At 40.9% G+C, this 15,888-nt stretch overlaps 1 protein-coding gene across 5 annotated transcripts in view; it reads left to right on the top strand.

Moving 5' to 3' along the window:
• Window positions 1-14,337, top strand: part of cfap20dc (CFAP20 domain containing) — a 70,684-nt gene extending 56,347 nt beyond the window's left edge. For 2 of the 5 annotated variants that reach the window (XM_062996623.1, XM_062996627.1), the window contains 5 exons: window positions 4,374-4,547; window positions 6,911-6,982; window positions 8,275-8,336; window positions 13,680-13,771; window positions 13,944-14,337. In XM_062996623.1, the coding sequence (XP_062852693.1) occupies window positions 4,374-4,547; window positions 6,911-6,982; window positions 8,275-8,336; window positions 13,680-13,771; window positions 13,944-14,056 (513 nt within the window). In that variant the 3' untranslated portion in view covers window positions 14,057-14,337. Of the gene's footprint in view, window positions 1-3,239; window positions 3,921-4,373; window positions 4,548-5,796; window positions 5,844-6,910; window positions 6,983-8,274; window positions 8,337-13,679; window positions 13,772-13,943 lie in introns of those variants that run through there. The other 3 variants (XM_062996624.1, XR_010013073.1, XM_062996625.1) reach the window with 3 other exon arrangements.
• Window positions 14,338-15,888: the final 1,551 nt, after the last annotated feature.

Here is a 15,888-nt window from a genome sequence, read left to right as displayed (position 1 = left end):
CGAAAACACACGCGAGAAGTGACGAGGGGTCTAATGATACCACGTCCAAAAATGCACGTCAACAAGTAGCAAGCGATCAAAGTTTGTGCGCTGATGTGCAGCGTAAAATCAAGGAGAAAAAAATCAATGAATCTGAGTGGATTTGGCTACGCGAGCAGCATGGATTGTTCTATAGTGAGTTGTAGGTTAATAAATGTTTTTTTTTATGTTTTGTAGAGAATGATAAGGTCGGAAATACTGTAAAACTTGTGTGTATGCCGATGTATTCTGATATAAACTATATTATGCCCCTGTCCCACGTTTTTACAACTCCTCCCCTGTGTTTGCCCTCACACCGTATCTTGCGTTCTCATTGGCTGTTTGACATAGCACTTATTGCCAGTCGTGCAACTCAGATCCAGATATTTGACAAGCTAGATATATTTCGCTCGGATCGAGTTCTTGAGCAGTTCACACATAGTGATTGAGAGCCGAGTTTCGATCGCCGAGCATACGCCGAGTTGCTCCCGAGCCGGCAAATCTAGCGCAAACCAGTCGCCGAGCAAAAATCAGGGCAAAAGTCGTGTAGTGTGAAGAAGGCATAATTTGGGTTTAATAATCACATCCTGATCACTGCCTAGGGGGAGAATTGCATGCTCTGTGCATTTCAGTGTGGTTTTATTTGGTGTACTCTACTCGTAGGGATGGCTTGGCAACTCCAAATTAGTGCTAATTTTGTTATAGCATTAAAAATTATTTGCCAACAACAGTCATTCCTCCATCCTCTAGAGCTGCATATGTATCTAAGATGTTCATTCTTATTACCACACAATAGCTCCTGGAGAAAACATATTAGTCTTTTCAGTACTTTTTAATTAAATACCAAGTGTAACATAATCCACTAGTAAACAAACCTTTCTACAATCATCATTTATGTAACCTTTAGTTTGAGAATTAGAAATACATGAATATGGCAGCTCTGTCCCTTTTGAAAACCTCTTGTTGAGCATGATTGCCTATGTGAACAGACCTTTACTAGAACATATTTTATTAAGGGTCAGATATGTTATTAGAAATAGATTAATTGAAGCACTTTCAAATGAGTGGTTTCACTTGAGCAGAGTGGTTTGTTTATAAGTGCTTTAGTTATCATTGTAATTCTGGCTCTACTGAGGCCGTCATTTCCTCACTGCACTATGTTTTGACAGGAGTGCTATACTTGACCTGTTGACTGCTGGTTGTTACTTTAAAAAACGGATGCTTGCATAAACCCTCCTGCCAACTTTTAAATTTCTCAGCACAGGATCTGTTCGGAGGTGGTAGAATATGTGCCAAATGAGTGTATACGATCTGAGGACTAGATAATATACTACTACTAATAATAACTTTAATTTATTATAGAATAGAATGCCTTTATTTGTCATATATACATACACTGATCAGCCATAACATTAAAACCACCTCCTTGTTTCTACACTCACTGTCCATTTTATCAGCTCCACTTACCATATAGGAGCACTTTGAAGTTTTACAATTACTGACTGTAGTCCATCTGTTTCTCTACATATCTTTTTAACCTGCTTTCACCCTGTTCTTCAATGGTCAGGACCACTACAGAGCAGGTATTATTTAGGTGGTGGATGATTCTCAGCACTGCAGTGACACAGACATGGTGGTGGTGTGTTAGTGTGTTGAGCTGGTATGAGTGGATCAGACACAGCAGCGCTTTTAGAAAACAGCGTTTTTAAATATCGTGTCCAGTCACTGTTCAATCTATTAGACACTCCTACCTAGTTGGTTCACCTTGTAGATGTAAAGTCAGAGACGATCGCTCATCTGTTGCTGCTGTTTGAGTTGGTCATCTTATAGAACTTCATCAGTGGTCAGGATGCTGCCCACTGGGCGCTGTTGAATGGATATTTTTGTTTGGTGGACTATTCTCAGTCCAGCAGGGACTGTGAGGTGTTTAAAAACTCCATCAGCATTGCTGTGTCTGAGCCACTCATACCAGCACAACACACACTAACACACCACCACCATGTCAGTGTCACTGCAGTGCTGAGAATGACCCACCACCTAAATAATACCTGCTCTGTGGTGGTCCTGGGAGAGTCCTGACCATTGAGGAACAGCATGAAAGGGGGCTAACAAAGTAACAGATGGACTACAGTTAGTAATTGTAGAACTACAAAGTGCTCCTTTATGGTAAATGGAGCTGATAAAATGGACAGTGAGTGTAGAAACAAGGATGGTTTTTTTAAAACATGGTTTTAATGTTATGGCTGATCGGTGTATACACGTGTACAGTACAATGAAATTCTTTTTTTGCATATCCCAGCTTGTTTGGAAGCTGTGGTCAGAGCGTAGGGTCAGCCATTGTACGGCGCCCCTGGAGCAGAGAGGGTTACAGGCCTTGCTCAAGGGCCCAACAGTGGTAGCATGGCAGAACTGGGATCCGAACTCTCACCCTTTCAGTTGATAGCCCAAAGCCCTACACACTAGGCTACCACTGTTCTTATATACCGCCTTTCGCAGACTCATAGTCGGTGTACAAAATCACACACAAACAAACAAACAAACAAACAAACAAACAAACAAACAGAAAAAAAGGTAGGTGGCATATCGGGATTATGCATATAGGAGGAAACATTGAGTAAACAGATGGGTCTTGAGTTGAGATTTAAATAAGGTAAAGCTTGTGGCTTCCCTAAGGTGTTGTGGTAGTGCATTTAAGAGTTTTGGGGTTGCAGTGCTAAAGGATCTGGCTTTAACTCTGCAGATTTTGGTGACAGGGAGGGTAAGAATGCCAGAATCTGAGGATCTAAGTGAGCAGGTTGGTGTTTAGGGGAGAAGGATTTCAGAGATCTAATAAGCTGCAAGTTCATTAAGTGACTTATATACAAGAGTGAGAATTCTGAACTGAATATGCTTTAGATAAGCCCCTCAGTATATGGGTTTTTATAATATACTTCATATAATTCTTATTAATTTTATTAATAATTATTCATAATTATTCATAATTCATGTCATTTGAATGAGAAAGTATGTTGTCTGAATGGTAAGTGCCATAGATCATCACAACCTTCACTGTTCTATTGTAGCCTAATTAAAGCGGCCAATTCCTCCACAGTGATGTAAAACAGGATTTTTCAAACCACCCAAAGGTCATGAGTTTAAAAAAAAATGGGTTGGAGAGAAAAATAACAATTGTTTAATAAACTATTTCTTTGCATTTCCCCCCAATTTTCCTCCCAATCTAGTCGTATCCAGTTACCTGATTGCATTATGCTTTCTCTCTACTGATGTTGACCTCCACTCTGAGAGCCATGACTAACACACGCCCCCTCCAACACATGTGCAGTAGCCGACTGCATCTTTTCACCTGCACGAGGCAAGTTCCTATGTGGATCAGCTTTGTGTATGGAGAGACACACCCTGATCACACATTATCTCTCGTCTCTGTGCAGGCGCCATCAATCAACCAGCAGAGGTTGTAATTTCATCAGCTATGAGGAGTCTTCTCCAGCACCCTCCCTGAACAACAAGCCAAGCGTTGTTCATGTAGGCGCCCAGCCTGCCGGTACCAGAACTGAGATTCAAAACAAGGAGTTTGAACAGAGATGTCAGGCACATGAACACAAAATGAACTTGTACATGAACACCCCTTGTGGAGGCTTTATGTTACAACTTGTAAACCACAGTGAGACCAGATTGCCAACATTTTAATTAACTTTATTTAGTTTTGTGTTTTGTTTTGATTTATTGTTTGTGTTGCCCGGATCATGGTAAAAATCATGGACTAAATGTGGGTTGCTTTAAAAAAGCTTTAAAAAACCCTGATGTAAAAGACTCATCTCAAGTTCTGGCAAACATTTTATTTTAGTTGTTACAGCCAAGTGTGTCACGTCCAGTTTTTAAGTTTAGTGAGGCACTTACCTTTTCACATGAGTGATTTATATTTTGAATGAATATCTTTAATAAATGGAATGATAGTTCAAAAGCTTTTAAAGCATTTTGTGTTTACTCATTTCATTTCAATTTTACCACCACTTCATCCTAATTAGGGTACTAAAATCACTGGGAGCAATGCAGTGACACACAAGATGCCAGTCCATTGCGATTTTTATCTTATAATGAAATTAGATCTGAAATATTTAAATGTGAAAAATTCAAAGAAAAATACTTTTTCCCAGAGAACAGGTACCAGCAATTTTTCAAAACAGCTCTCCAGGCTGTGGGGCGAGCACCCCTGCTGATGTCTTTGCTCTAATGAAGTGCCAATTAGTCTTTTGTATCTGATGGATTGCTTTCTAATTAGTTATAGCCTGTAACTCAGGATAGCCTGCTCACTTGGTGAAGCGGTTTTCAGTAATGAAACCGCTTGCTCTCTACAGGTGAGGGACAGTAAGAGGGGGGTTCCTGTAGGCTCCAGCACCTTCGATTTATCCAGGAGACCAGAGCAAGATGAGGAGGTGGAGGAAGAAGAGCTGAGGATGTTGGCCAGTTTAAGAAGACAGAAGGAAGAGGAAGAGGTTAGCACCTCCGACCCAGGCCTTAGTGCCTCACAGGTAGGAGAAGTCTTGTGGCACTTTACATTGACTCATCTGCCAGTTTCCTAGGTTCGTGTACACTGTATGTAAAGTCAGTGATCATATCATGAATATTATTCAAATAAGTGCACAAATCATCGACTCTAGGCATTATCATAAGGAATATGGTCAGACAAATTACATTGTGCTTGGGAGAACATCAACGAATGTTTGCTGCCAACTATATTATGTGACCAAATGGCATGTGGACATCCAATTTAAAACCCATGAGCATAATTACAAACTTGCTCCCACTCATCTAAAAAGACATTTGTCTCAATTTAGTCAAAAGAACATTTGTAAGATCAAGCACTGATGTTGGATTAGAAGGCCCTGTTGACAGCTGACATTCTAATCCATCCCAGCTATATTAAGTGGCCAAATGGCATGTGGACACCAAACTGTGAGTTTGTCGGACATCCAGTTTAAAAGCTGTGAGCATTATTAGGAAGTCACCCCCACTTATCTGGAAAGGCTTTTACAAGATTTTAAAAGCATTTGTCTCCATTTAGTCAATAGAGCATTTGTAAGGTCAAGCACTGATGTTAGATTAAAAGGCCTGGCTCACATCCCTAAAGTGTTCAAAAAGGTTAAAGTCAGGGTTTTGAGCATGCTACAGGATTTTGATGGTATTTGTGTCCATTTATTCAAAAGAGCATCTGTATGGCCAAGCACTGATGTTGGATTAGACAGCCTAGCTCACAGTTCAAATCATTCAAATCTATCCCAAATATATTATGTGGCCAAATAGCATGTGGACCCCAAACCATGAGTTTGTTGGACATCCTATTCAAAAGCCATTAGCATCATTATAAAGTTGCCCCCACTCATCTGGAAAGGCTTTTACTGTGTCCATTTAGTCAAAGGAACATTTGTGATGGTCAAGCACTGATCTTGGATTAGGTGGCCTGACTCACATTTTACATTCCAATCCATCCCTGAAGTGTTCAAAAAGGTTGAAGTCAGGGTTTTCTGCAGGCTACTAGAGTTCCTCTGTACCATGTCTTAATAAACCTTGCATTTTTTACAGGGGTACAATCATGATGTAATAGAAAGGGAACTTCCCTAAACTGTTGCTACAAAGCTTGAAGCTTATTATTTATTTTACATAACTGATATTATACTGGTTAGCTATAAAACGTAATTAAAAGCAGAGGTGGTAGAATTTAGTCTGTTACAAATAAACTTCTGTCGCCTGACACAAGAAGGTCCTGGGTTTGATTTCCAGGTGGAGTGATCCGGGTCCTTTCTGTGTGGAGTTTGCATGTTCTCCAGGTGGGTTTTCTCCGGGAGCTCAGGTTTCTTCCCACAGTCCAAAGAAGTGCAAGTGAGGTGAACTGGAGATACTAAATTGTCCATGACTGTATTTGACATTAAACTTGAACTGAGACAGTGGGTGTGTTCGAAAACCTAGGGAGCTGCCTTGCTGCCTCAGTAGAAAGGATTCAATGACTTAGAAGTCAGGTTATTCGAACGCACTACTTAGACAGCGCTTCCATCGGGTTTCGGGTTTCACGTTTAGCATCTTGCCATTAAAACCAATGGATTGAAGTAGCACAGCACACTAATGTCAATATAGCATCTCCCTTCATGTAACGATAACGGTTACATTTCCTGACAAGCTCGAACTTGCAAATAAAAACACTCAGTACAAGTTTATACAAATTAAAAATCAGTAATATTTTATTTACGTTTGAAAATAACTCCATTCGTTTCTCCGCCCCGTCAGCCATGTTTATTTTTCTGTGAGAGAAGAGCACCCGACCCGCAATGAATGCTGGGATTGCCTTGATCACTAAGGCAGCGTCGGATGCTCACTCGGTCTTGAGCCAAAATAACATTGAAATATTAAGATGCCTCAGTAGTGAGGATTTTAAGGCATCTAGGATTTCGAACAGCCTCCTTCTCTGGAGCGCGCACAGGATGACGTAAAATGCTGCCTATGTAGACAGCACACTAGCTTTTCGAACACACCCTACATGTCCTGTCATGAATGTAACCAAAAGGTGTAAAACATGACGTTAAAATCCTAATAAATAAATTAATGAATGAATTAAGTCTAATGAGAGTGTATTATCAACTCACATTAATCACATTAATGGCAAGGCATGAGATGACACCAGAATGCACTGTAGGATAATCCACCTCACAACATCTAGAAATTTAAGGACCTGCTGGTAATGGATTGGCACCAGTTACCACAGGACTTCTTTGGATGTCTTGTGGAGTTCATGTCTCAGCAGGTCAGAGATGTTTTGACAGCATATTAGGCGGGTTATTATTTATATATGAAGGTTGTTCAGTTTTTCATTATGCTTTCTGCGTGTATTATGTATCATCAGGTCCACCAGTGCAACGTGAGTCTGAGCATTAGCAGTGACGACACTTCGACATGGACACAGTGTATCCCTCTTGTGAGTTAGCATCTGCGCACGCACACCCTCCTATCCTCTGGCGTAGCACGGATCTAAGCAGCCAGCCTCATTAGACTGAGCTGAATACAGGACACTTTTTGAAGTTTTGGCTTCATGTTGGATAAGGAAAAACTGTCCAAACTCCTTAGAGCTAGATAACATGCCCAGTTGGCAGTACATGTCTTTTAGCTGAAGGACAAACCAGAGTGGACTCTGTATGAGTGAGAATTTCAAAATATGTTTCATATTTTATGGCTGCCGGCTTGATATTATGAACACCAGTTCTCACATCCAGCGAAGTACAAAGGCAACACTCTGTGCTAAGACAAGGGTTTTTTAGCTGCCTCAGGATAGCATTGTTCAATCCATGCATGGTGCAATAGCAGGACTCAGACGTGTCAGACACCAGGCCTGACTCATCAGAGATTTTAAAATATACTTACACTATATGTCCAAATATATATGAAAACCTGATCATGAGCTTGTTGGACAATCCATTTCAAAATCACCAACCTTTCAGAAATTAAGAATAGCCTTCAGCCTTTTTGGAGGGCTTTCCACAAGATTATGTCTTGTGCCTATTCATTGAGACATCCACCACTTGGTTAAGGAATCAGTCCTGAAACATCCTAGAGTGGCTTCTCAGTGCCATACCATCAAAACTTTAGCTATTAGGTATTATTTGGGTGGTGGATCATTCTCAGCACTGCAGTGACACTGACATGGTGGTGGTGTGTTAGTGTGTGTTGTGCTGGTATGAGTGGCACATAGCAGCGCTGATGGAGTTTTTAAACACCTCACTGTCACTGCTGGACACTGCTGGACACTGCTGGAATAGTCCACCAACCAAAAATATCCAGCCAATGGCACCCCGTGTGCAGCGACCTGTGACCACTGATGAAGGTCTAGAAGATGACCAACTCAAACAGCAGCAATAGATGAGCGATCGTCTCTGACTCTACATCTACAAGGTGGACCAACTAGGTCAACTAGTGTCTAATAGAGTGGACAGTGAGTGGACACAGTATTTTATAAACTCCAGCAGCGATGCTGTGTCTGATCCACTCATACCAGCACAACACACACTAACACACCACCACCATGTCATTGTCAGTGCAGTGCTGAAAATGATCCACCACCTAAATAATACCTACTCTGTGGTGGTCCTGTGGGGAGATGGACTACAGTCAGTAATTGTAGAACTACAAAGTGCTGTATATATATATATATATTTTTTTATTTTTTTATTTTTTTATTTAACTGTTGCAACTGTATGTCTCTTTGGTTGTTAGGCATCTGAACAGGGCCAGTGCTACCAAAAAGAGATGAATCCTCTTGTTCAGTCTAATCCCAGGTAAGTAAATGCTCTTTATTAGGTGATGGATCACATAGTGTGTAGTGTGTAGTGTTTTTTTTTATAAATAAATTCTTAAAACTTGATTTTTAAATAAGTGCCTAACTGTTTACCTATTAAAGAATCTTCAGCCTTTGTACCTTTTACCAGGGTTTTAGCTATATTATTGTTAGGCTTCCTTTTGTATCAGAGTGATAATGTATACTAAACTCAATACACTGCTAAAGCACTTGTGTAGGTCACTTTGGATAAGAGCATCTGCTCAGTGCTATAAATGTAAACTTGTGTTCAGCTCTATACACTCTATGGATATGATGAAGGGTTCATTTCCATTTCATTTCATCAACCGCTTTATCCTGGTCAGGGTTGTTGTGGCTCCGGTTTCACTTGGAAGGCTGGAATACCCTGGACAGAGTTCTGTGCTCTGACGTAGCCAATCATGTCTGTTTGGGTAGCCAGCTTCCTGATAGCAGTGCTAAGATTTTAATCCAGAGTTCAGCAGTGGTGGATTACTACAACAGACTGCAGTTGCTCCACTCAAGCGTTCTTAAAGGTTTTCTGTATTCATCCATTCATTGTTTGTTTTACCACAACTTTATCCTATTCAGGGTTGTGGTGGGTACAATTCACTGGGCGAAAGGTAGAAAACACCCTGGACCATCACAGGCAAACACATAAACACACACTCATAGCTAGGGTGACTGCATGTCCTTGGACTATGTAAGAAAACCGGAGCACCCGGAGGAAACTCAAACAGACACGGGGAGAACATGCAAACTCCACACAGACAGGACCCCGGCCGCTCCACTTGGGAATCAAACCCAGGACCTTCTTGCTGTGAGATGACAGTGCTACCCACCGAGCCACAGTGCCACCCTCTTCTGTATTCAGTGATGTTTTTATTAGGATAATACAGCTGCCAAGAATATGAACTGCCCAATTAGGCTTGTAATAAATTGCAGCCAGTTTTTTATGCATGATGTCACTTGATTGCGCTTAAAAATAGAATCAAAAGGCTCAATGCATAGACCAAGCTTTCCCTTATACAAAGGCAAATTCTTTATGTGCTTTATGGTTTCATTTTTAAGCCTTTTTTGTTGGTATTGTAATATTTAGTCTGTTTTCCTTGTCAGGTGTTTTTTTCGTTATGTTTTGGATATACCAAATTTTTCTGTCCACTAAAACAACCTGTGCTGGTTTGTCGAGAGCAGTGCTGACACAGAGGAGCCACAGGCTAGCATGCGCTTCCTCTGAAACATGTAAAGCCACCGGCCACATCAACCAGACAATAGAAGTCTCACCCACATAACTGGCACCAACATCCAGCCTTCTTGTTCTCAGACACAGCCTGTTGTGTTTATTGAGCGCCGTCCAGGCTTAAGGCACCCCTGGAATTCACTGTAGTGGTCTTGCGTATTAGACTGCTGTGCCACCTGAGTGCTCTTTTTTGGTTGCTATTGTTTTGGTGTTTTTAATCACAGCTGTGTGTCTGGTATTTTCAATATAAATTTGCATTGTGCACTCTGCTTGTTTTTTGACCCCAGGCATAGACTATGACATTTAAAAAAAAGCCCTAATAAATCACACACACAAGCCTCACAGAAAAACAGTATGCATAATGTACTGTATTTGAATCTGATCTTTTATTACTCTATAATCCGATACTAAAGCTACCCTTATAATCCACCTGATCCAGATGTGTTAGATATACTATATACAGAATTCTACTATATTATGTAACTGAAAACCAACCTAAAACCTAATAGACATTAAGATTAGGCACTTTTATCAGTGCTGGTTATGATTCAGTAACTTTTCTTGCAGCCACACACATGCTCAGCGGTTTGCACGTGTCACCTGGTTTTCACCCCTGCAGTGTGGCTCCCTGGGAGGTCATCCTTCTTCTTCTCTTCATCCCACCATGGAGCCTGCCAGTCAGCACCACATGGTGCCTACATAAGAATTCTGATGAAAATGAGGGTTGAAGGAATGAGGAAAAAGTGGCCTCTATGGGTTTGGGATGATACATGTTTTTTTTTAATTAAAGGAACTCATATGTACTGTATATGAATATACATTACAGAAAAGGTGGTTTATATTTTGTGTATGCATTTTTCTTCCCTTTTTCTCCCTTTTAGCGCGTCCAATTGCTTGATTGCGTCATGCTTCCTCTCCACCAATGCCGATCCCCACTCTGATTGAGGAGAACGAAGCTAACCCACGCTCCCTCTGACACGTGGGCAGCATGCCGTATGCATCTTATCACCTACACTTTGACGAGTGCAGTGCAGCTCAGCGTTGTGTATGTAGAGACACACCCTGAGAGCACTCTTTTCTCATCTCTGTGCAGGCGCCATCAATCAGCCAGCAGACCAGCACTGAGTTTCTGAACTCACGGGTTTGAGGCTCGGTGTTGCCACCGGTCGGCTGGGCGCCATCTGGCGGGCATAATTGGCAGTGCCTGCAGCAGATACAAATTGGCCACCGTATCTGCAGGGTGGGGACCTGTCTATATGTGGGTGGGTGGGTCTTCATACGCTGTGTAAGGACCCTGATTGGCAGAAGAGACGAGAAGAGGAGGGCTGTACACGTGTAAAGAAGGCGTGGGCAGCAGCGTGCTCTCCTTGAATGCAAATCTGGAGTCTGTCAGCAGCGGAAGACAAATTGGATGCGCTAAATCAGGAGGAAAAATGGGGAGAAAAATGCATTAAAAAAAATCAGCCATCAGAGGTTGTAATTGCACCAGTCATGGTAGAGAGAGATCCCATCCGGCTTCTCCCGCCCATATCTGAACTACAGGCCAATCGTTGTTCATGTGGCCACTCAGCCTCGCCGGCAGGCAGACCTACGATTCGATACGATGTATTCGAGATCCCAGCTCTGGTTCCAGCATGTGTTTTTACCACTGCGCCAACTTTAGCTGACGAGACAAAATTAGGACCACCGTACAAAAATGTGCATGACCGACCATGTGCATTTCATTGTTCATTTCATGGTCATGGCTATTTTAAGTGTTGGGCTGATGTTATTTTCTCATAGTTTGCATGATAAGGCAAGACGATTTTGATCCACATTCTTATGGCCAAACAACTGTGTTGAAGTATTTCTAAATTAGCCAGGCTGTTGGCTGTCAAGACTTATTGATGCCAAAGAACATGAAGGGTGTGGCGTGTGGTATGGACCAATAGAATGGTTACAGTGACTCAAATTGCAGATCCTTTCAATACTGGTGGTGAGGTAAATGAGGCATAAGACACAGTGCATCAAACCCTTCTGTGTATGCATCTATCCCTGCTACCTCCATGCTAACTGCCCACTATTGAAATCACCTACAATGGGCATGCTGGCATCAGAACTGGACATTATTTAGCCAAATTAAGCATAATGGGACATAAAATTTGCCAAGTTTTTACTTACCACATTTACTTCCAATATTTTAAATTCAGCAAGTGATCTGTAATTGTGTATTGAAAGTTGTTAAGGTTCTGGACTAGTGACTAACCCTAGTTGCTAGTTCGGCCACATAATAATGACAATTTTAAAGGGTTTTCAAAATTAAATTATTGAAAGTAATATATTAAAAATTAAATATGGAAGTCACGTTTCACCAAAGTATTCAGACCCTTTCCTTTTGGCAGCAATTACAGCTGCAGGTGTTCTTCTCTACAAGCATTGCACAACTGGATTGAGGCAGTTTATCCCATTCTTCATGGCAGATTCTCTCAAGCGCCATCAGTTTGGGTGACTGTGTAGAAAAAACTGCCTTATTTAAGTCTTTCCACAGATGTTTGATGCATTTTAAGTCTGGATTTTGGATGAGCATCTCAAGGACATTTATAGACTTATCCTGAAGCTACTCTAGTTTGTGTGTGCTCTAGAAGATAGTTTTTTCAAGGATGTTCCTGTATTTGGCCGCATTCATCTGCCTCTCCGTTTGTCCTTGCCACTGAGAAGCACCCAAATATAATAATGCTTCCATCACCATGTTTCACTATAGGTATGGTATTAGTTAGGTGATGTGCAGGGCTTGTTTCTGCCAGACATACGATTTTCATCCCATCAAACCAGAGGATCTTGTTCCTAATACTGCCAGAATCCTTTTCTGGCCGTTTAGCAAATTCCAAGCAGTATGTCAATGTCTTAAACTTAAAAGTGGCTTCTGTCTTGCCACTCTGCTGTAAATGGCTGATTTATGGAGTGCTGTCGAGGTGATTGTTTATCCAAAAGGTTCTTCCATCTTTTCTCAGGAACTTCTCACAGTGACCATTGAATTTTTTTTTTTTTACCTCCTTGATCAAGGTCGTTCTTGCTCATACTTGCTGTGACAGAAGTAAACAAGCCAGGCGCATGAAAGAAAAAGGCTAAATGCTGATGCATTTTTAAAAGACTTGTTTGTATAATGTGCTGTATATTCTGCCATTTGATTTAAACTAGTTCTTCATAAACCATAAACATTTCGCCAGCGGCGGTGAATGTAAAATTCATTTAGGAAAGAAAAAACTATTAGATTTTGTTGTGAAAATTCAAAATAACCCTTAAAGATTGACACAGACAACCAGAGTAATAGTAAAAGCAAATAATCAATTTAATACTTAGCTGAGGACCAATCTCATAATGAAAACACACACAGGCCATTACCGGAGAGAGTGGTGGATACCCCGCTTTACTGCCCCTACAGGCTAACTCTGCTCAGCGACCCAGCTCAAGCCCGACTTTCCACACCAAACTTGTTTATCATTCTACAAGAATCTTCTATGAATCTTGTTCAGAACATGGCATACTTGCATAAGAATGTGAGTGCTATCAAAACTGTGTGTTTGGGGGTGCCCATGCCAAGGTCAACATATCTCTGGACTTCTGAAACCTTCAAAAAGGCTCTTCTACCTCTGCTAATTGTTCTAAGAAAGCAGAAACTTATGAGTTTAATGCAAATAACTAATAACATTTCCAGTCACAATTTTTGGTAGACATCCCTAGAAATAGAAAGGCGAAAACAATGTACAGTATATGCAATACAATTAGCTAATGTCAGACAGGCCATCAAGTTTGTATCAGAGGGGCCACAGTGGGCCGTCTTGACAGCTTGTCTATCAATATAAGCAGTGCTCTTTGGATGTACTGACATCATAGCAAGTGAATTAAGTTGATTTGTTAATGTTTTGTATAATACACCACAAGTAGGGGATCATTAAAAAATTACAAATGTTTTAAATCAGGGCCTTGGGGTTTTATAAGCCTTTTTATTTTCCATTTTACTGAACACGCTCATTTGGGTTCAATAGAACTGTAAAAATTTAATTGAGTTCTATTAGAACAATGCTGTTTTTTTTTATTTCTCCACAGGGAATGGATGGATGTTCTCAGCCCTCCCATTATTCCTCCAAACCAGCAACTGACCATCAGCAGAGGAGACCATGGCAGTGTGTCTACAAAAGGTTTTACATCAATACTTTAATGTCCAGTTCTACTTTTATCAATGTTCTTTATACATTTTTATTACATTTGTCTTAGATTATAATGAATTTCAGCCAGATTAAACTTACACTAATACAGTGTATAAACTGTAAGATAAGATACTTTAAAATGAAGGTTGTCTATTTTTCATAGGGTCTGTGGCCCAGGGGAACAGCAGCGATGATCAGTTTCTCAGCCTGCTTTATGATTCCTGCCTGAACTGTTACTTTGATCCTCAGACTGGGAAGTACTATGAGCTGATTTAAAACCTCTGAAATCAAAAAGGCTGCTGCACACTAGTTATTGCTTAAAGAAAACAAAGGGGAGCTTTTCCCCACTGTAGTAGTGCACTGACAGAAACTGTATTCATATTATTGTACAAGTATAGCTTTCTTCAAGCTGTTATCAAACAAACGTGCACCCATTAATTCAAACATTATTTACACTTATTGTGTTTTGGTTTTTTACGTGAAATGGCATCTTCATCATCAAAAAATAAAGTGATGCATTACTGCAGTGTAAAATTGTGTAACTGTTGTTAATGTAAATCTGCTAAAAAAAAATACTTGTGTTTATTTTAAGATTCCAAATTTTATGTTTAATAAAAATTATGTTTTGTGTGAATAGGTCTTATGAATTGGCAATGATTTTGTATCAAAAGGCTAATATAAATTGTTAATATATATATACACCTGTCATTTTAGTGTGGGAGGTTTCATGGCTAAATTGGACCAGTCTGGTGGCCAATCTTCATTAATTGCACATTGCACCAGTAAGAGCAGAGTGTGAAGGTTCAATTAGCAGGGTAAGGGGTAAAATATTGCAATGCACACAACATTATGGGTGACATACCAGAGTTCAAAAGAGGACAAATTGTTGGTGCACGTCTTGCTGGCGCATCTGTGACCAAGACAGCAAGTCTTTGTGATGTATCAAGAGCCACGGTATCCAGGGTAATGTCAGCATACCACCAAGAAGGACAAACCACATCCAACAGGATTAACTGTGGACGCAAAAGGAAGCTGTCTGAAAGGGATGTTCGGGTGCTAACCCGGATTGTATCCAAAAAACATAAAACCACGGCTGCCCAAATCACGGCAGAATTAAATGTGCACCTCAACTCTCCTGTTTCCACCAGAACTGTCCGTCGGGAGCTCCACAGGGTCGAGATACACGGCCGGGCTGCTATAGCCAAACCTTTGGTCACTCGTGCCAATGCCAAACGTCGGTTTCAATGGTGCAAGGAGCGCAAATCTTGGGCTGTGGACAATGTGAAACATGTATTGTTCTCTGATGAGTCCACCTTTACTGTTTTCCCCACATCCGGGAGAGTTACGGTGTGGAGAAGCCCCAAAGAAGCGTACCACCCAGACTGTTGCATGCCCAGAGTGAAGCATGGGGGTGGATCAGTGATGGTTTGGGCTGCCATATCATGGCATTCCCTTGGCCCAATACTTGTGCTAGATGGGCGCGTCACTGCCAAGGACTACCGAACCATTCTGGAGGACCATGTGCATCCAATGGCGGTGCCGTGTATCAGGATGACAATGCACCAATACACACAGCAAGACTGGTGAAAGATTGGTTTGATGAACATGAAAGTGAAGTTGAACATCTCCCATGGCCTGCACAGTCACCAGATCTAAATATTATTGAGCCACTTTGGGGTGTTTTGGAGAAGCGAGTCAGGAAACGTTTTCCTCCACCAGCATCACGTAGTGACCTGGCCACTATCCTGCAAGAAGGATGGCTTAAAATCCCTCTGACCACTGTGCAGGACTTGTATATGTCATTTCCAAGACGAATTGACGCTGTATTGGCCGCAAAAGGAGGCCCTACACCATACTAATAAATTATTGTGGTCTAAAACCAGGTGTTTCAGTTATTTTGTCCAACCCCTGTATATATATATAACTACATATCATTGAAATATGGATTTTTAATGATTTATATTCTTTTAGCTCTTTCTATCGCCACCTTGTAGCTTGGACTGTGGAAGGTATATAGAAGCCTTGAACTGTTCTTTCACATATTAAAATTGGTTCTCTGTAACCTCCCAATAAAATAACGTCTTTCATTGTTGGTTTACTTTCTTGAA

Source organism: Trichomycterus rosablanca, chromosome 6, assembly GCF_030014385.1.
Source record: "Trichomycterus rosablanca isolate fTriRos1 chromosome 6, fTriRos1.hap1, whole genome shotgun sequence".
NCBI classification, from domain to species: Eukaryota; Metazoa; Chordata; class Actinopteri; order Siluriformes; family Trichomycteridae; genus Trichomycterus; species Trichomycterus rosablanca.
The sequence above is the reverse complement of the archived record's forward strand: the minus strand, read 5'-3'. Positions and strand labels throughout refer to the sequence as shown.